General features: G+C 34.8%; 2 protein-coding genes across 6 annotated transcripts; both read right to left on the reverse strand.

Annotated features, from left to right (window-relative positions):
- Positions 1-40: 40 nt before the first annotated feature.
- On the reverse strand, positions 41-4,191 carry ENH1 (rubredoxin family protein). Of its 2 annotated transcripts, XM_088860911.1 has the most exons (7): positions 4,039-4,191; positions 3,627-3,833; positions 3,359-3,456; positions 2,406-2,572; positions 987-1,068; positions 775-843; positions 41-350 (listed from the first exon to the last, which is right to left on the reverse strand). In XM_088860911.1, the coding sequence occupies exons 3-7, from the start codon at positions 3,359-3,361 to the stop codon at positions 180-182; spliced, it is 492 nt and encodes a 163-aa protein (XP_088717037.1). In that variant the 5' UTR covers positions 3,362-3,456; positions 3,627-3,833; positions 4,039-4,191; the 3' UTR covers positions 41-179. The 2 variants fall into 2 exon arrangements, with proteins under 2 accessions (XP_088717037.1, XP_006854166.1); XM_006854104.4 differs by lacking the exon at positions 3,359-3,456.
- A 3,733-nt stretch (positions 4,192-7,924) lies between these two features.
- On the reverse strand, positions 7,925-15,450 carry LOC18443923 (myb family transcription factor PHL11). 4 transcript variants are annotated; one of them, XM_088860913.1, is made up of 7 exons: positions 15,228-15,450; positions 13,009-13,085; positions 11,920-11,977; positions 9,711-9,768; positions 9,102-9,171; positions 8,407-8,491; positions 7,925-8,249 (listed from the first exon to the last, which is right to left on the reverse strand). In XM_088860913.1, coding segments are annotated over exons 1-7 (531 nt in total). In that variant the 5' UTR covers positions 15,409-15,450; the 3' UTR covers positions 7,925-8,247. The 4 variants fall into 4 exon arrangements, with proteins under 4 accessions (XP_088717039.1, XP_020528923.1, XP_020528924.1 ...); XM_020673264.2 differs by having other exon boundaries at positions 8,402-8,491; XM_020673265.2 differs by having other exon boundaries at positions 9,711-9,777.
- Positions 15,451-21,734: the final 6,284 nt, after the last annotated feature.

The raw sequence follows: 21,734 nt of genomic DNA on the forward strand, positions 1-21,734 counted from the left end.
ACATGCGAGTAAGACGTGTGTGTGGCATGGACATAATAAATTGAAAGGTTAAGATGCAGAATTTTATTCATTTGTATGATTCTAAGTGTCCATGAATTGAATAAGGAAGCTGGGCTTCCTTCCACAAATGCAGATTTAGACAAGAATAAGAAAAAGAGCAAAATTAAGAGGGCCTGCTATTACTGAAGGCCATAGACAAGTAGTGCACCCACCCCAGCAATGCCCGCAACGAGGCCCACAATAACTCCAATGGGAGGCAGCCCACCTCCAATTGGCTTTCCTCTGTTCACATCATAGCCAGCAAACCGCTTCTTCGGTGCTCGGCATTGCGGGCACGCATATGTATCCGGCTGCAAAAAAGAGAAACAAAGGAAAAATTAGAAGACTAAACCTTGTGGGGTTATGAGAATCCCAAACAAAATATTAGTGTGAAGCTATGGAAATTAAGATAAATTTTGCAGCAAAACTTTGAATATTGAATTATGTATGTGTGACTTGGGGCGGATTTGTGGGTATCAAGTACTAGTCTATTTGGTTCTGAAGTATGCTATAGTGGTGTATGGTATGTCGCACAACCCAGGGTTAGCATGTGTTTCTGGTGATAAATGGTGGAGACCAACCATAGTGCAAAAATCATGGATGTTCACATAGATATGGTTAATCTCTACTGTTCATGATTGAGAAAGGATGGAAGCAGTCCCCTTTAGAGTTAACCATATGCCATATAATACGATACTCTCAGTCAATTTTAAAAACAAAAAAAGGATTACTGACCTGTTCCTCGAAAGGTTTCTGTAGAGTGTAAATGTACCCGCAGTCCAGGCAAATATGAGTAGCCCGTGCCTGCAAATTGACAATGAAAGCTTAAGAAAATCCACGAACGCTTATTCCACTTTTAAATTAAAACACAGGTTTGACAATGCTTTGCTAGATTTTGAAATAAAAAATAAATAAATATTAACAAAAAAAAATCGGCAAAAAAGTACCTTTTGAGCCTCTGTGAGGGTCCGCCCAAACTGAGGAGGAGCTGGGCGCTTTGGCAATCTCTTCACATCTACTTCAACACCTCTTTGCCATGTGCCCCCCCCCCCCAAAAAAAGGCAGAAAATAAAGAAATAAGGTTGTACATTATGCAAAAATAAAGAAATAAGGTTGCACATTATACAAAGGAACAGAGGTATTTATGGTGTCCACAATAATGTCCACAAAAAGGTAAAAATAATTAAGATTTTCCTCTGTTGCAATCAATTTTGGGTAGAGATATCTCAGTCAATTTGTTGGGGCTAAGATGGAAATGTATGATAACCCCTAGTTGAGCTCTTACCTGGTTTACTGTTACTAACACCAAGGCTTTATTCAAGGGGTTGATGGATGGTGAAGATCACCCTTCACATGCAGTTTGCATGTAAGGCTTCACCTATATTACATTGTAGACTATCCATAATTTAGAGGTTTTAGTATTGGGAAAGGTTTCTATATTTCCCTTACTGTATAAAAGGTATATACTGCCCCCATCTAGCCGATCAATTTAGATCAAGCGAGCCACTGTTTGATCTAGATCCAATGCTTCAGAATATTTTATTTTTTATTTTTCTATAAACTATATGAAAATGAAAGTTACTACATGGCATCATCTCAATGGGGCGCACCTAAAAAAAATATCAAAAAATATTTTCAACAAAAATACCTCTGAAACTTTCAGGGGCATTTTGGTCATTGTATTTTATTGGGAATATTTTTTTATATTTTTTACAAGTGAGAGTTTAATATTTTGGGTGTCAAAATGTTTTGTAGAAAAAAGGTTAAACATAAAATAGTACAGAGGCATGACATTGTGCTTGGGGTCATGTCAGCCATCCATTTAGAATGGAGTCAATGGACCTTTGGATAGAGAGAGGGAAGTTTATAAGTTTTATACAGTAGGGGAAGTATAGAAGCTTGCCTTTTTAGTATATTGCATTAAACTTAAAAGAAGATTCTTGGTTCTCTGATAGTTATACCCCAATATATAACAAATTCCTTGCTATGTGCAGGCAGTTTGGTTTGCATGCGGAACAATGTGGAGCTTTAGACTTCGGACCCTTTAACATTGTGGAAATTATTGCAAGAGAGCCCTTTCATTTCCTACAGTTTTTTTGCATCACCTCGGCCATCAGATGTCAACTATGAATTGTCCTCCGCTCAAAGTCACAGACATTGTGGGGAGGAGTGGTACAATCACCACTGTCCTTGTTGACATCATCTGATTGCTTGATTGATGATAAAAAACTATAGGAAACAAAAATGTACGTAACGTTTGCAACCCCTAATATTATTTAGGCAGGTTAATTTGATATTTTATGAGGAACACAATTCAAGGTTCAAACCACCAGTAACAATGAAACTACCCTTTGTTTGGAACCTACCTGCTCACTACGAAGTAAACCGAGTCAGTCTTGGCTTGAATGGCAGTTTTGGTAAAACCCAACTTATCAGCTGGCCAAAGTTCATCCCCGAAGAAGCTGCTTGTGTACAGTACTTGGTCACCAACTTTTAAACCAGATTTTGCTGCATTCCCACCTTTTTCAATCCCCTAAAATGAAGAAAACAAGCCAATTTATACTTTTGCTTAAATAAAGAAATTATGCTAGTTGTAGCTACTAGGAGAAGCATAACTCAATTGGGAGGCACTTCTTCTTGTAACCTTGAGGTTGTGTTCAATGAACTCATCTCACAATCAAGACAAAGGAAACTCCATGTTGCTAAGTGCTAATAAAACCAAGTGTCAAATTTTAATTTTGATAATATGTTTTCTAGTATTATTAGTGGGAAATTTTTGAATTAGATATGAATATAAATTTTAGTCAATAATTTATAGAAACTATGAGCATAAATTTACATAAATTTATGGAAATTGACCCTTTTATCTGTAAATAACCAAGCGTAGGGACATATGTGATTCAAGCCGTGCAGCACGTTAAAGAAAGAGAAAGTTTTGGACAGGGTATCTATTGCAGGGGACTATAAAGTGGGAGTCCAGGGTAGCCTCCCTTCAGACACAGTCCAATCTCTATCCTTCCTATAATAAATACTGGTAATTAAAGTGGAAATATGTAACATGAAATCCAATCGGAAAAAGAAACTATCTGATAAATACTATATCCAATGTATATACAAATAACTAGGGATTCTCTCCTAATAACTTCAAGGTAAATCTAATCCGAGAATCCTAAATTTTATGGAGTTTGTTTTTGTGAACAAGAAAGCATTTTTATAGGTGTTTACCATCTTGAGAATGTAATTATAATTCGCAAGTATTGAAGGAAATGGCCAATATGAAAACAAGAAAACAAAACATTATGCTGCATGCAGACTCGACCATTTGTTATCGGCAATGGCTGGCCAAGATGGTCGTCACTCATCTAACTGAGCAGATATAGACATAACTGGCCAAGATGGTCCTCACTCAAATTTCCACTGATGAACAAACCCCAAATAAACAAATTTAATAAGTATCACAATTAGCAAATGAACAAATGTAATAAGCAACCAAATATATCTGAACAATTGAAAAGGAAGTAGCTGAATTAAAGACAGACACAGAAAAATAGCAACCCACAAAACTAAAAAATTATAGAAAAGCTTACTGCGATGACAACTCCACCACCTGGTTTCTGGCCTAATGTGAGGCCCAAAGGCTTGTCCACCTCTACTTCTATGCTCTTTGAAGCACCAGCTGTTTTTGCACTGATTTCAAGGCTTTTATACACCCTCCCCTTTGAAAGCCTCTTTAACTGATTGTTGGGAAAACCACTTTTGGCTTCTAACAATGGCAATCCATAGAAGGTGGTTTTCTATTCAAAATTGAAGCCAGAATCCGTTATTTCATCAAATTTCCTAACAATATCTGTGGTTTCATGTGCAATTTGAAAAAACAATCGGTGGGTATTTATCCTTCTTTCTTGGAATATGTTGCAACAATGTCAATCAAAAGAAAAAAAACGTGTGGAACTTTAGATGGGTTTATTCACATTTTGCTCTTTTTGGGTTATTTGGTACCTGGTTTTGTGCTGAACTGATAGGAAGTATTGAGAGTGGTTTTGAAGAATGTTGGGTGGTTTTGAGTGGCTGCCTTGAGATTGGGTAGGTTGAAGTTGCAGAGGCCCCTGCAACAGCTGACATTTTTTGCGGTCTTTTTTCACTCACATAGCCAAGGAAAAGCCCAACACAGGATAGGCTTTTCCTATAGGATAAGAGATCCACAGTGGATAATGAAAAAGAACAGGGACCACAAATATTCATTGACATGCATTTTTTTTACTTGGTTTGCTCAATTTCTCACTCGTGGCCAGGCTTACACTTCTATTATTCCATTGGACAAAATTAGGGCTGGCAATGGGCCGGGCGGGTCGGCCCTAAAGAAGTAGGACTTGGGCCACAAATTGTGGCTTCAGGGCCGAGCTAAGGCCAGTCCTAGCTGGGCTCAGCCCGACCCAACCTGGCCTTTCCCTCTTTTCTTTTCTTGTTCTATTTTTTATTTTTTCATCATTTTTTTTGGCAGGCCTGACCCTCCTAAGCCCAAAAAAGCTAGCGCTGGGCTTGGGCCTGGCGAAGGGCTAGTGCCAGCCCGTTGCCAACCGTAGATAAAATAGCTACTAGGGGAGAATTTTTTGGGTGGGAAATTTCTTATCCACTTGAGAGTCGCCCCTTGATCATCTTTAAAATAAAAAGTTTGGACCTTGAGTTTTATAACTTTAAACATTCACTTTTAGTATGTGATTCTTTTTAGTGTCACAAATATGGTATTTGGATGGTTCTAAGTAGTTGTGACCACGTTGTATCAAAAGCAAATGGTCTCATTGTATATAATCCATATTAATATATTCGGGATAATATTATCTTATTCATTATTTGATACGTATTTTGTAATTTTTATATTATTAAAATATTTCACTTTCACTTTTAATTATTTCTCTATATTTTTAGTTACCAATAACATGTAATTTCAACAAATTACTTTAAATAAAATAACAATTATTTTTTAAAACTAAACTTAGATGTAAAATTACATATAAATTTATCTCAAATAACCTTATGATGGACACAACTAGATACATACATCTCATCATCAAGATTAACTTTATTGGAACAGTGAATTATCAACGATAGTGAATGCTTCCTAACAGACCCATAATAAATACATTTTTTTCGGATACATGAATGCTATTCCTCCATTGATCTCTATAAAGGGTTTAAAAAACAAAGTCATTTTTTGAATACTATTAGGTCTTGATCTTAGAAAAAGAGCCCGGGCTTCATTCGTTAGCGCTTGACGATTTGCAACGTTAGGTCTTAAACTCAATTCCTACCAAGGGTAGAGGCCCTCTCCCCCACTGACTCACCCAAAAATTAGGTCTTGATCTTTTGATATGTTTTTTTAAGGTAACATATGTGCCCAACAGTGCAAACAATGGCAGAGTCACAATATTTGTGCATGCATGACAAACACTAGCAATACCTAGTTCTTTTTTTTTCTTTTGGAAGTTCAAGAAGACGGGGAAGGCGACCTCCCAGAGACTTAACAAAGCTAAAAAATATATTATAAATTCTTGATTTTGCTTTATAAAGCCAAACATAGTTAAAATATATTATAAAACTTTAACTTTACATTAAAAATTATAAACATAGCCAAACATTTGGTATTCTCAAATCTGCCTTATAAATTGCAGAAAAGCCAAACGTAGTAAAAAAAAAAATTATAAACTTTCAGATTTACATTATATATTAAAAATATAGCAAAATATATATTATAATCTAAAACATGGAAAAACCTAAAAAAAATTAAAAACAAAAAGCTACCCATGAAATTTCACATAAACGTAAAGCCAAACTTTAAAAAGAAAATTGTTTGGTGGGCTGGACCGCATTTTTACATATACGGTCTAGACAGTGTAAAGCATCCATCTAAAAATGGATGCAAGTAGGTGTTTCATCTAAAAACAATAGAAACTAATGGTCCAAATTTTTTCTTACTAGAATTATTATTTTAAATTTTTAAAATTTATTTATTTTTTCATATTCATGATCTCCATGTTAGAGATTACATATCCTTAAAATTAAGTCTTAAAATCCATCTCAAAAATAGATTTATTAAGAGGCCCGCATTTCTACATATGCGGGCTTGGCCGCATAGAAACCGGGTCCACTTTAAAAAAAATAAAAAAATGGTAAGAAAAAACATAACATAAAACAATACTTGTAAAAAGTATAAAACCTTAAAAATAAAAAATGAAATTCATTAGCATTTTGAAAACCAACCAAAGTAGGCTTGAATCAGTTAGTTTCAGTGGCCAAAAGCTCTCTTCTGCAACTACTTTAATATACAAAAAGTTTTGAATCAAATGCCTTTCGAATTCACAAGAATACATTGAATTCAAATTCGATCCTTTAAAAAAATTGATTTTAAGTTAAAAAGTAGTTTTTGAGGCATACATATAGTTCTCTAGGGTTTTGAGACCAAAATACTCCAAATACTATTTCTACTTCTATAGGGAGAAAATTACATTTGCCCTTTTATCGAGGGCAAATTTTGCACTCGCCAAAAGGGCTTTGGGTGCTTTGGGAGACTAGTCGTCCTCCAGGGTCAACCCAGTGCAGGGAGATGAGACCTCCCAGCTGCGTGGATGGCCCGCCCAACTGGGCAGCACCCAAGCTACTGGGGAGCCAACATAATATATTGTTAGAATTCTTGACTATTTCATAAAATCCATAAAAAAAAATTTTCAGTTGAAAAACAAGTGTCCTTTTCTATAAGGAAAAAGTTTATATACGAATGATACCTTATAATATAGAACTACGGATGTCCCTCAAAAATCCTTTTCCAACTACGGATGCCCCTAAAAAAATCCATTGGAAAAGGTGGTTTTAATATTGAAAAACCCTTTGATTGATCATCTTGACTTCGTGATGTTTGACTTTGAAAATAAAAATATTTTAAGTCTAAAAAATAGTGCATTTTACAACATATTATCTACACTGTCCATTTTCAAGATTTTCATATGTTTATAGATCTACTTGATTTTAACAATTTTTTAAATTTAAAATTTTATAATTAGATATAAAATAGTTTTTGAGTTAATCCTAAGAACATTTTACATCAAAATTATATACTATGATAAAATTTGAAGGTGCACTTTACCTCTACACCTACGGATGCATCCGTATACCAACTGCACCCTTTTCTATAAAGGACTTGGTAGTATTTCCTGAAATTTGAATAAAAATGAGCCAAAAATGATTGGAAATTCTATAGTTCTAGAATGATATTTGCCAAAGCATGTCCGAGATACACTCCCTCGGCTAAACCCCTAATTTAGAGTATTTTCAGGGTGCAAAATTGTGGCAATGTGACTTCCTCAATCTAACGACCATCTCAAAAAGTGGAAAAAACTTCTGTACACCCTATTTATGTGCTTGAAAAGAATGGCACCCTAAAAATGAACAGAGACTGCCCAATTTTGAATGGTTTTGGGAGCAAATCCGTTTACTTTAACGCATCCATTTGATGTTTCTAAAGTGGATTCCAAAACTTCGCATAGTAATAATCCTCTAAAGCACATCCTTTGTGAGTAAATGTACAGTATGCTCCCATAGGAGAATGCTATATGTGCTCATGGTATTGTAAAAAAAAAAAAAAAAGTTATCTGAATAGCAATTTTTAATTCCTCAGGTGAAACTAATTACTTCAACCTTGGGGTGAAAAGCCTGAAATTCAGTATGGAATTTCAAAGAAGGCATTGAGTTTAAAATACAAGAAAATGTGAAAAGCAAATATTACCTTGTCTAAATTGGGTCCAAGTTGACAAACAAGGCTCAAGGTCTGAGATTTCAACAACTAGGAGACAAATAAGAAATTATGCAATAATCGGCAAATAAAAGAAGAAAATGAGGAAGAAATACGAAACCACTTCAATTATATCTGCACTGAGATTCGAGTTGAATAAACAGCTGTGATGCTAATTCATATATGTATTTTACCATACACATAGGAAATACAAAAGGTATAAAAGCTAAAATTTTGAACAAATTTTCCTCTAAAAGACAACAAATAAGAAAATAAAAAAGAAAACTATAGGAAGAAACATGTGCCTCTATGAATATCTTTTATAGATCTGGAGATCCAATGACCCCTGGTTCACATTCAGATCCAAACTTCCAGCTGCTGTTTTCTGGTAATCAGACCCAACCTTGCTCTCTTCTTCTACTCCTTCCTGCTCACATACATATTGGAGATAAGATATTTCGGTTTTATGCTCCAAAAAAATTATGCTTAAGTAAGTAACTTTTTGCAAATTCATTATGGTTCCTCTAATTATCTATTTAAGAAGCTTTAGGAAAGGATAAGTTGATCACGATAGTGCACCTTACATCTGAGGCTCTGCTGGGCTTTCTCTAAGATTGCTTGCAAATACTTTCCTTGGGCCTCGATCCTCATCTGTAATTTCTTTTGCACCTGATTTGAGAAACGCCAAAGGACAAGGGAAAATGAGAGGAAAGGATTGGGGACAGAAAAACTTTTAATTCTAGCTTTGAACCGGTTACTACCAGGAGGAAGATGTAATTCACATGCAGTTGTCACTTAAACTGTCACTCTTATGTTATTTTAATAGTAATGATGATGATGGAGGTAGTGCCGATGGTGGAGTGATTTGATAATAGCATTACTCTGATAGAGGACCAAGATGCAATTTGTACAGACATGGGCTTAGGTTTACAAAATGGATATGGGTTTTGATGCCAGCACAACAACAAACTCCTCACTGTACATCAGGCAAGCAAATAAATCATTTGCAAGCTCTCCAACTAGTTGAAAGAGATGGTGGTTGCACACCATGGCACACATGATATGTGGCATACCAACGAATGCTATCTTATAGCATGCATGCCAATCCCAAACAATGTTACTAACAATAATAGTTCCATCACAATATTGTGATTGAAGATTTGCAGAAAAATAAAATTAGAATGAGAAGCTTGGTTATTTTTCAAATTGTTCATTAACTGTAGAAATCTTTATTTCATGAAAAATCTAGGGGTTACTAATGATTCTGAGGAAAAATTACCTCTAGCTGCTCTTGGAGCTTTCTCTGTACTTCTATCTGATAACGAATAGCCTGTGCAATCTGGATTTCCCTGTTTTAGCACAAAACCTATGCGTCATTACTCATTCAATCAGCATTGATTAAATCAGTTCATGACTCAGTTAGCAAAGAATGGTGATTCTTAAACTCATTTTTCTTTTTTCAATCAATAAACAAAAATTGTTGAAAGAAAGTTCATTCTCTTCCAAAGATGAAATGTGGAAAATAATGTGAAACAGCAAGAAAATCAGCAATCTGTCAACAGATTGTGATCCCAGTGTTGGCAATCACTACTGGCACACATACACACTCTCTCTCACATGGAGGGCGGAGCAGCATTATTCCCTCCTGCTCCCTCTTTCCTTCTTCATGTGGGTAAGCTGGAAATTCAACCCAAAATCATATAGATGAAAGCCACGATAAGACGCCGAAGTACAAACCCCATTGATACTTAAATCAGTGAAGATGAATACCCACATAAAGGAAGCTCAAAGGATTTGACGACTGAAACCACACAAAAAGGACACTGGTTTGAAGTTTAACCATGAAATGGGAAAAATTGGCTTTGGTAGTAGAACAAGAATGGCTTACCCTTGGTTGTTCTGTCGTAAGGCGCTATCAGTTGCCAGTATAGGGGGCTTTTGGCTACCTAAACTGCCTGTCTCAAAAGTTAGCAATGAAATGCATTCATCAATTATCCAAAATAGAATACACATTCACTAAACATCCATGATATGTTTATTTCAGTGTTTCACACTTGGCAAGTCTGAATTGGAAGTCTGTTCAAGGTACTCGGACCCAGCAGGGTGCAGGATCCCATCGAAAAACCTTGGAACAACCTCAGCAAGTGCCCGAGTACCACTGGTTCCTAATGTCGCTGTATTAATTTTTCATAGACTTGGCTGAATCTTTTTGAGATGCGTCAGACCGGTAGAATAGGACTCAGGACCTACGTGGTTCCATGCCCAAGTCTTAAGTTTTCAGAAGTTTTTCTTTGTCATCACCTTTTCCAATTCATTTCAATAGAATCCTCTGAACCTGCTCTTCATCTCTAGTTTTCGTTTTGCTTTTTCTTTCACTGCCTTTTCTTTGAACTACAAAATTTATTACTACTTAGCCATAGATTGTAAATTGAAAGAAATGGCATCAAACCTAGGCCTTTTCAGTACATAAAAATATCCAAGATTCCTTCATCCTCAAGGCATAGAAATTGAACTTACAAACTAATAAAAAAACTACAGAGTATTTCCGACAAAAGTTTGAATTTTGAATTTCGTTTTCATTTGCATCACCACAACCCAAAACTGAGAAATTGAATTGTACCTAAATTCTAAAATTGAGAAAATGAATTGGGCCTAAATTTTGCTGTGAATTAGAAGTTAACTAGAAGTTATTTTAAATTGTGCTGGTGGTCATAGTCATGACAGTCATATAGAAATACTGAAGGTGAGAATTAAAGCCAAAACTTGGCTAGCTTGACATTTGACGTTTTGGGACACCTAAGTTCTCACAAAAAGTGAGGAAGAAGTTAAAGGTATTCACGTGAAGCACATCTATTCACCAAAATGCAAACTAAACTTGGGAATGGAATACTTATTTTGAAATTTACTGAAACCTGTTTTATTTTTAGAATTAACAAAATTACACCATGTATTTATTTATTTTTTACCCACAAATCCCATTTTTAGAAATTATATAATATATTATACTTCTATTTTTTTTCTATAAATCGGATTTAGCTCAAATTTAGTATATTCATATTTCTCACTGTGCCACACCCATAAAAAATATTTTAGAAGTCATTTCAAATAAATAAAAGTACTAAAGTACCTTTGAATATTATAGGGTATTTTGGTTATTTATTATTTTAAATTATTTTTTAATATGTTTTTATAGATGTGTGATGGTGAAAAATATGGATATACCAAATTTGATTTTAATCCAATGAATAAAAAAGAGCTATGATTAAAATATGCCCTGTAAAGGTAGGTTTGAGTGTCAAATATGAACTACATGGACAATTTCTAAAGTGTGAAAATAAAAATGGATTTTTCTGTAACTTTTCTTCAAAAAAAAGAATCTACTTATTTTGATTTTGAAAAATTAAAAAAAAAAAAAAAAAAGTGGGTGCGTAGTTTTAGACATTTTTGAACTTTAGAACCTGAAACTCGGGTAAAGTTTATACTGCCAAAATCTTCAAAGTTAAGTTGCTCTTACAAACACATCCAAAAGAACAGGGGAAAGCTTTCTACGTTCTTTCTACAATATAGCAGTTCTATCCTCCTCGTTATCCAATCGTCCATTTTTTAGTGGAGGGCTAAGATTGTCTCAATCACAAGGTCACATCTCTACACTATTTTATTTTTAATTTTTTTATATAAACTATTTTGACACCAAATTTTGGACGTCCATTCTTCTATTAAACTCGCACTAACGAAAAATATTAAAAAAATATTTTCAACCAAAATACCTCTAAAAGTTTCAAAGGGTATTTCGCTCGTTATATTTTATCGAAAAATTATTGTGAATATTTTTTGTAGGTGCGCACCCCAATGAGAAGATGGCACGTACCAAATTTCATATTCAGAAAAGTATTAAAAAAAACTAAAAATAAAATACTTTGAGACGTTGGATCTAAGATCAAACGGTGAGTGGCTCTCTTAATAAAAAATAGACTGGAGGATAGAACTTCTATGTTGTAGGGGGAACATATAAAGTTTTCTCATATCATAATGGAGAAAATATGAGGGTATTATAATCTTTTTATAAAAAAAAATTTAAATTATATGAGTTCACTCACCGTCCTTTCCTCCTTCAGTGCTGCTCTCTCTGCGTGGTTGCTTCCCTAATCTGTATTTCTGCCATATAAGCCCGGGTTAAGTGTGGTTAGATGCATGGAAGTGACCTGGGGGGTGGCAACGGGTCGGATCAGGTCAGGGTGTTTGAAAAAAATTATGGGACTTGGCCCCGACCAGGCTCGGACTTGGAACAGATTGGATCCAAAAATAAAAAAATATTAAAATATTATTAACATTTGGACAGCCCGAATAGTGTTCGGATCCAATATTTGAATTTTTAGACCCATACCTAGAGTTGGGTCGGGTCTGGGTCCATTGCTACCTTTAGACTCATGATGGCTCTATTGCAGAAGCCGGGGATATTTTGGGTATTTGAAAGCTGTGGGGCTCTTTGTAATATGGGTGAGTTTGTATAAGGTGCAGTAAGGTGTAATAGAGAAATTTGTTTGGGGACGTAGTTGCGGCCTTATAAACACTATAAGAGTTTCAAAATATGTTTTTATCCCCTGTTAGGGGAAAGTAAATTTTTTTAAATAGTATAAATTGAGTGGATCTATTAACACCTAAAAACTTTCGAAATAGATGATCCAAATAAGTTGTTACAATATGAATCATTTTTAAGACTTCAAATTCTCTTTTTTCATCATTTCCATACTGTTGAAGTCCTCAAATATTGAAACACCCTCTTTTAGAGGACTTTTGAGTTGCAGCTTATTTCAATAGTGTAAGGTTGCAATCTTATAAGTTTTTTCTTTATATTAAATATTGAGATTTGTTTGCAAATGTTTGGAAAAAACAATAATCACATGATCAAGGGGACAATGGACCCTAACCTAACCCGGGACTCGAGGGATGGACCGGGTCGTGGCTCCAAAAATTGGATCCAGGGGTTCAGGTCCAGGTCCCGGATCTGGATCCCATATCATTTTTTCGGGTCCGGGTCAAGGTCTGGGTATTGATCCAGTCTGTTGCCACCCCTATAACCAAGTAGAAGTAAACAAAAGACCTTTTGTTTTTTTTAAAAAAAATCAGAAGTAAACAAAAGACTGAAGAGAGTTTGCCTGAGTAAAAAAAAGCAAATAAGGAATTACCTGTAAATGGCTCTTGAGGTGGTACAGAGTGAGACCTTTGAAGCCCATGACTTTCAGAACCGACTTTGGAGTGGCTTCTGAAACACACAAATTCCTTAAACATCAAATGGGTAACTTTTCCCTTTCTTTTTTTTGTCTTTTCTTTTTTCTTTTACTTTTCCTTTTGTTTAGTTTAACTTTTTTTTTTTTCTAAAAGAATATAGTTAAAAGAGGGTAAAGGAGAAACACGAATCCTAATTGAATTTATCCTAAAGCAAACACAGCAAGCGGTTTGTTCCTTTTTGGGCATGCGATCCAAATGACTTTTGATAATTTGACTTTGCTTCTTTATTATTTGTATGTTCGTGACATAAAATTGGTATTTAGCATTTTTGTATTTCTCAACAACAAAGAGGCAAAATCAAATTATCAAAGGTCCTTTTAATCGCACATCCAAAAGGTACCAAAATATTTACTGTGTTTTCTTTAGGATAAATGCAATTAGGATTCGTGTTACTCCTTTACCCTCTTTTAACTATGGCTGCGGTTTCAATAAGGTTGCAACCTTAAACAATCCATTTAAGCGCACCTTCAAATTTTATCATAACATATGATTTTGGTGTAAAATATTCTTAAGATTATCTCAAAATCTATTTTCAAATCTAATTATAAAATTTTAAACTCCAAACATGATTAAAATCAAGTAGATTTATAAACATATCAAAATCTTGAAAATGGACAGTCTAGATAATGTGTTATAAGGTGTACTATTTTTGAGACTCAAAACCTTTTTTTTTTTTTCCATAATCATACATCTCAATGTCAAGATGATCAATTAGAGGGATTTTCAAAATTAAAAGAACCTTTACCGATGGATTTTTGAGGTGCATCTGTAGTTCTACATTTTAGGGTTGCAACCTTATATATACTTTTTCCTTTAACTATATTTTTTTTTCAAAAACGCTGTGGGTTATGTAAGGCTGAGGCTTTAAACATTCAAAGGAAGGCATACCTCCAAATATTATCAGAAAATGTTATTTTAGTACTTAAATTCATTGTGATAGCTTGAAATTTCATTTTCATCTCTAATTAGAAAATTTAAAGCATTGTAAACCAAGTAGATCTATGAACACTTGAAGATCTTAAAAATCGATGGTCCAAAAAATACATTACAAGATGCACTATTTTCAATATTTGAAATATATTTTTTTCTCATGTCCATAAATCTTGAGGTCGAGATGATCGATTTCAGGATTTTTAACATGAAAACAACCTCTTCTAGTGAATTTTTGAGGTGGTCGTTAATTTAATTGTTTAGGACCTCACCCTTATATAAACTTTTTCCTATAAATAATAGAGGCAATGTGAAATTCAATAAAAAAAAAGGAAAAGTTCTCATTTCCATAAAGATTAGGGAAACTTTTGTATAAAAATGCTTTCATGGATTTTTAATATTTCAATTCCTCAATTAAAGGTAACTGTGAAAAAATATGTAGGTGAGGCAAGTCATCCCGCCGTTCATCGTGAGAACGAACGGCAGATGCCCATAGGCTAGCTGTCGAATGTAAGCATTTAAAATGTTCGTACAAGTTCACCACCTGTGACCATTTTTCGGGAACACATTCGCCTCATTTGGAAATTGAAAAAATTAAATTAAATGACGATAATACCCTCAATGGCCGTTAAATGACGATAATACCCTCGCATGGCTTTGTCCCACACCTTAACACCTGGGAAGGTGGTGCATCCTAAAGGTAGTCTCGTCAATTTTGATGGTGCTTTCTGGAAATATGTACTAGGATCACTGGTCATGAATATCTATCACCGTTTAATGGATGACTGGATAGTGAAGAGGACAATGGTGGGACCGGCCATTTTGGCCATTTACGTCCATGTTCTAGTGAGTCCAACTCCCCTTTACCGTCAATATAATGATCTGACGGTACTAAACTTGTGACCAAATACCTGGATGGCCCATCCCAAATAGTTGAGATAAGATCGATAATGATATACAACATATTTAAGTTCCTCCCATGCCTTTCCTGAAAGGAACCCCAATTCAATCCCTATGCCCCCATTCTGGTTTTTTACCCTTTTTCTCGAGAAAACATAGAGACAATGCAAGTGTGCATGTGTGTGCGTGTGCATGTACGTGTGCGGGACAAAGAAAGAAAGAAAACATACTGTCTATGTGATGTGTGTATGTATGTGTGTGTGTTAGAGAGGGAGAGAGGAGTTACTCTCGGGTCCTCCAAGCTTGGTCACTGCATCGACGAAGCACTCATGGAGGTCTGGGGTCCATCTAAGCCTCGGTTTGGGATCCCTTGATAACATTGCATCTCTCTCACTCAGATTGCCTGCGCCATTCGCACCAGACTGCTCCCCCGAGCCAGAATTAAACATTCCTCTCTGCCCATACATTTTGTCTCTCTAACCAACAAAAGCTTCAGCCTTTCAGCCCCTGAGGCTTGATTTTGAGCTCAGAAACTTATAAGGCAATGCTCTCTGCAAAGAAGCATATTCCTTCTCTCTTAAGCTTAGCTTTTTATTCCTTTTTTCTCTCTTTACAATTAAACACTGTAATGTAATTCTCTGTTGCTTTTGCTGTAACTTGAGCTTTTACTTTACAACTCAATGCCCAGATTCTGATATTAGATGCTCAAAAAGCCAAGGATTCTGATTCTTTAAGATGGGTACATCCATGAAGACTGATACAAAGTGCAGGTCCACCAAGCTTTTAATTGCTCCTTCATAAATAAATGGATTAGATCTCAAGCTTTAAATTAAATTCTCCTCTCTCAATCCTTCATAAACCGCTGTTTTCTTTTCTTTTTTTTAACATGTTAACTCATAAACCACTGTTGTAAGTTGTATATGAAAAAAGAGTGCTACAAATTGTATTTATAGGAATTGAGCATTCAAGATTGAGGGCTTTAAAGGAAACTTCAACAACCAACCCCAATTTCATCATAGAAAAAACCTGGATTAAGAAACATGGTACAAAAAAGCACACTTTCCACTTAACAACAGCAATAAAATTAACAAAGAAATTTGAGATTAGAATAATCGAAAACTCAAAACTAGATACCCACCAAAACTCATAGAACCAGAAATTTTATGTCAATGAATCTCTCTACTGAAACCAAAAAGAAAAATGGCCCACTCACAACAGGGCAAAATGTTTTTCTTCTTTCTCTTTTTTGGTTTTTCCTCAGGAAACATTTTCCTTTTTGATTTCTTTCTGTTCTTTCTACATTTTCACTTTTGGGTAACTTAGAGAACATGGAAATGGAACATGCACAAGTATCCCACAACACGAATAACCAGAGGATCGGATAATTTAATTTATGGAGGTTTTATACTCTTAGAATCAGAATATGGTTTCTCATCAGATATGGCACATGTTGAGAACCACTTTACCAGATCAGATTGAAGGTACAGAAACCTTAATTTTCTATTGTTAGGCATCATGGTACTAAAAGAGACCTTTTTTCTCAGTTCAGTTTCTGTTTGTAAACAAACACAAACATCAAGGAATCAAGAGAGATCACCTCTGGTTTTGAGAATTTACAATTAAGCCTTCCAATGAAGGTCTGTAATTTATGAACAAAAATAATCAAAGATCCTAATCTTGGATTATCCATGAAAATCCTAGGCTTAATGAAATTCTTTTAAATTGCCAGATCAAATAAATTACAAATGCAAATTTCCTATTGCATCGTAATTTTTCACTTAATTTCTGTAATAAAAAAAAAAAATCATAATAAGGATTTGAATAAAAATAAATTGCCTTGTCCACTACTAGATCATATTTTTCTTCTTTTTTTTTTTTTCTTGTTGCTACTGCTGGATGGGATATGTCGAAGGAAAATTTCCAAAATAAATATCTCAATTTCCGATCAAAGACAGAGGTTAGTAACAAAGTAATTTTTTGTACCTGAACAGATTTTAGACAAACAAAAACTTCAATAGCCCCAGGAAAAACTGGTAATTTGATCAGAGCCAACTGCGTAAAACCTCAAAATGGAGACAGACCTTCAGAGAACCGGACAATCTATCAAAAAAAATTAACTATGTTATAAATATCTAAAAAGAAGATAAATACCATTTTTTTCAAGTTTTCAACAAAATGATCTCCAAATGAAGAGCCGAAAAAACGTGGTTCAGTACCTCATCAGATGTCTCTGTGAGAAAATCCTAAAAGGGAAATTTCATAATTTCTCTCCACAAAGCCTAGCAGAAAGGATATGCACCAAATTTTCCAACAAACAAACCCAAAATATTATGACACACTTTTTCTTTTCTTTTTTTAATTGTGGTACAAAAATTAATCATTATCAGGTCAAATTTCCCACACAAAAACATGCAAACATGAACCTCAATACTAGTGATCACAAAAAAGGGGTCTTCCCAATCCATGCATTGGAGACTCAATATTTGAGAAATTTTTGTCATAAAAGAAGTGGCATATGTAAAAGAACCTCAAAGTGAAATGCAAAACCCTTGAACTAGAATGAGATGCTAAAAATGGTGATCTGGGATTTAAAAATCCAGGAAATCCGACACCATCTTTGAGAAAGCTTTTCACTTTTCAGAATTGCTCATTACCTCGTCAAAATGAAATGCTAAAAATGGAGATCTAAACTTTTAAACTTCGGAGAAAACAATTTACTGGTAAAGAACCACAAAAGTGAAAACGCTAAATCATAGAACCATAATTATTTTGCCACCAGGAAAAGTTAGATGAAAAACGGAAAAAAGAAAAACTAAAGTGGAGCTGTGAACTTCAAGATTACAAGAAAATGATTGCTTTGGAGCAAAACTTCAAAAATGATGCCAGAAGCTTCACAGAGCCTGAATATTCATAATTAAACCATAATTATGAATATTTTGGTGCAAAATACAAGAGAAAAGGAAAAGGACGTTTAAGAACAGAGAAGATTCTATTAGAAGGCGTTTCGTTCGCATAAAAACCTCAAAACAGACACTTAAATTTTTTATAACCAAAAGTTTAGGTTTCCGTGACTACTTTACAAGATTATAATCTCAAACTGGAGATTTGAACGCAACATTTAACACAGTTACAACAGGACAAAGCCCTAATATTCATATAACCAGTATTTCTTTCATAATAAGTTCAATTTTCATTAAGAAATAGCAGAAAAATGAGATATGCACTTCCATTAACTAAGAAGAAACTGCAAGTTACACCCCTGCACTTCGCCAAGCCAGAACGATAATCGAAAATTATCGAGCCGGTTATCGAGCTCTAAACTTCACAGACCTAGAATGATTCATTACCAGTTGATAAATCGCAGAGAAATCACTTTGCTTCACCAAAAAGTTACCGAAAATCGAGTAAATAACCTTGACAAAGCCACATATTCATAACAAGGCCCATTCCACAGAGAAAACGCTAAAAATGGAGATCTGGTCTTCAAGAACGCCATTATTGGGTACCAAAAAACTGTAGAAGAAGATCCAGAGATCAAATAATCAACAAAAAGCTCATGTACGTATATAGATTCTCCTGTTATAATTTTATTGTTTAAATTATTTTTATTTCAAATCTATGACAGAGAAAATGTCTCCACCGTCCCTGCAACTTCGTTCACTTCATGCAAGCCAGGAGACTGTAACACCTTAAAAATACGAAAATGCCGAAAATACCCCTCAGAAGTGGACTAATAGACCCTTTTGCTTGAATGATATTAAGATTTTTTTTTTTTTGCAATGACAAGATAGCGTCCAATTTGTAAATGCTATCTTTTTGCCATTTATCTTTTTGCAAATGGGGGGCATAATCATCATTAGATATCAAATTGTATGGCTTGGATAAATTCGAAAAGTCTTGTTTCTGGTTTTTGAAATTTTGTGGGTTTAATATCACTTTTGCAACCACTTATTTTAAAATTTAAAGGCAAAAAAGGATTATGACTTTTAAGATAAATACTCTCTTTATAGACAACCTATTTTCTTATTAAGAAACATGAGTGGGAGAAAATCACCGCATGGGGCTCCAAATTAAGAGGCATAAATGAATTTATCTAGAGATGCATTTTGAGAATTCGAGTATTAAATCTTAGTGGACACATGATTGGGTGGATGGAACAAATATTTTTTCACGTGTTTCATGACTTGTTCGGGGAATGGATAGGGACTAAATTGGTTTCTGAAAGGTATTGAGGCTGCCACATTCTTCCCCTGAAACCCCTCATATAATATTTTAAAAAAAATTTGTCTAGTATTTTTTTAGATCCCTTCGTAACCACTGATTTTATTTATTTTTAAAAATTTTAAAATTTTTTAAAATTATCAAAACCATTCTGGACTAATTTAGACACACATGTGTAGGATGGACAATCCATCCCATCAATGCGAGTTCGCTTTTTTTGTAATAATCCACTATCCCATTTCTACATTTGAAAGGACCCCGTGAGAGTAACCGATTTACCATGTGAATCTTATGCATAAGAGGTCAATATCAAGGGCAGGTGCCTCTAAAAAAAATGTTATATTTATTTTTAAAAAAATTTATTTTTTATATTTATTATCATCGAGATTAATTAACCCCAAAAGTTTAGATCTAAAAACCATCTTTAAGATTGATTTTGATAGGGGCTCACACCAATAAGTGAGCCAAAGTGCCTTCTGCCCAAGGGGACTTAATTCTAAGTTTGCGTCCCCTTATTCATCACACGTCCATATTGAGGATGAATGTGTCCCCTTATGCATCACACGTCCATTTTGAGGATGAATGTGGAAAAAGTATTAAGCCCTGCATAAAAACAAAAGGAAAAAGTTTATATAAGGATGCTACCTTATAAATGTAGAACTACGGATGCCCCTCAAATATCCATTGAAAAAGGTAGTTCTAATGTTGAAAGGCCTTTTGATTGAACATCTCAACATCAAGATGTATGACTATGAAAAATAAAAAGATTTTAAGTCTCAGAAATATTGCATTTTACAACATATTATCTACACTGTCGATTTTCAAGATTTTCATATGTTTATAGATCTACTTGATTTTAACTATTTTTGAAATTTAAAATTTTATAATTAGATATAAAAATAGATTTTGAGATAATCCTAAGAATATTTTACATCAAAATTATATGCCATGATAAAATTTGAAGGTCACCTTACCTCTACACCAACGGATGCATGCAAACTGCACCCAAATCAAAATCAAGAGAGGTCGCATATTGAGATATGACTCATAAAAGTCATGCCCTTAAAATAATTGGAGAACTATTTTATGCCTGAGCGATCAGGGGACGCAATCCAACAACTACCATCGCTAACCCATCAATCATCCATCTTAAGATGGATTTAGAAAAAGGAAAAGTTTATATAGAGTCGAGGCTCTAACAATCAAATTAGAGCCTACCTAAAAAATTTCATTAGAAGAGGTTGTTTTGATACCCAAATATCTTCAAATTGATCATCTTGGCATCAAGATGCATGGACATGAGAAAAAAACAGATTTCAAGTTTTGGAAATGGTGTACTTTGTAATGCATTTTTGGACTGTCAATTTTTAAGATTTTCAAGTTTGCAAAGATCTCTCAATTTATACTATTTTTGAAGTTTTTAAACTTTATAAATAAAGATGAAAATATATTTTAAGGCTATCGAAAAGATTTCCAGTATTGAAATCACATTTCTCGATACTATTTGAAGGTATGTTCTAATTTGATTGTTTACCGCCTAGGCTCTATACAAACCACACCCTCTAAAAATTGTATTTTTAAAAAAAAATAATTAAAAAAATCTATTTTCAAATTTTAAAATTAAATCTATTAAAATTTTCATTAACCACGATTCTCACATACTAAAATTTAGGATCCAAAAATGTAGGAAGGGAGATTTAAATCAAATTTTGGATCCAAAATTTAGGAAGGGAGATGCATTTACATAGACGAGCTGAGCTGGACACCTCTTTGGAGAACAATCGAGGGTTTATTCCGACAGATCGTTCGAGCAACCAGATTGATCCACGTGACATACAGCTTGGATTTCGTCCACGTGGAATGTGGCTATTTGCGGCCAGAAATAAAACTCCGAATCGCGTAGCTGCTGCCACGTGTTGATACATCAACGGACAAAGGGAGAGGTCTGGACACGTTGCGAAATCGGAGTGAAATTTCGCATGTTTTTGTCGAGGAAGGAATATTCGCAACGCAGAATGCGTGAAGCAGTCGGTTCGGACCCGGTGCTTTTTATCCGTCTTGATATTTTTGACTGACGAAAATGCCCTAACTTTATTTATTTAATTACATAGATGGTTAGCCTTACGATGTAAATGCCCCGGCCTGGAGCGACAGGTCTTGTAGCCTCGACCATACATGAGTTTGGTCAGACCCTTCATAAGGCCTGTTGGGGCTCGACCAACCAAAGGCTCATTAAATTCATGAACCGGTCGGGTCTCTCTCTTATACTAAAACTAGGGATGTAAATGGGCCCAACCCGGACCAACGGGTCACCTGAGCTGGGAGAGGCACCTGCATAAGGAGTATCAGGTCCGGGCCAACCAAAAGCTTGTTAACTTAGTGAAGCCGGTCATGAACCTTAATCGTTGGCCGGAGGGGTTATTTCTAGGTAATTTTCCAATAGTGGACAAATGGATTACGCTGCCCCGGGCGAGGTCCATTTAATACGACTCGCTATGGGGAGCCGAGGTTGAATTTAAGGCTCATTAATTATCCTGAGTCCTGCCAAAACGTGGCTCACTTGTAACCCTCA

Source organism: Amborella trichopoda, chromosome 3, assembly GCF_054954075.1.
Source record: "Amborella trichopoda isolate Santa Cruz 75 chromosome 3, AtrichopodaSantaCruz75HAP2 v2.0, whole genome shotgun sequence".
NCBI classification, from domain to species: Eukaryota; Viridiplantae; Streptophyta; class Magnoliopsida; order Amborellales; family Amborellaceae; genus Amborella; species Amborella trichopoda.

Excerpts from the sequence above, each read along its gene's own strand:
- LOC18443923 (XM_006854103.4), bottom strand. The coding sequence starts at position 15,408 with ATGTATGGGCAGAGAGGAATGTTTAATTCTGGCTCGGGGGAGCAGTCT. Across the intron at positions 11,978-13,008 it reads ACCTCAAGAGCCATTTACAG|AAATACAGATTAGGGAAGCA; the intron begins GTAATTCCTTAT and ends CTTATATGGCAG. Across the intron at positions 8,492-9,101 it reads AGCTCCAAGAGCAGCTAGAG|GTGCAAAAGAAATTACAGAT; the intron begins GTAATTTTTCCT and ends TTCTCAAATCAG.
- ENH1 (XM_006854104.4), bottom strand. The coding sequence starts at position 4,161 with ATGTCAGCTGTTGCAGGGGCCTCTGCAACTTCAACCTACCCAATCTCA. Across the intron at positions 3,834-4,038 it reads TCAGTTCAGCACAAAACCAG|AAAACCACCTTCTATGGATT; the intron begins GTACCAAATAAC and ends AATTTTGAATAG. Across the intron at positions 2,573-3,626 it reads GTGGTGGAGTTGTCATCGCA|GGGATTGAAAAAGGTGGGAA; the intron begins GTAAGCTTTTCT and ends TCTTCATTTTAG.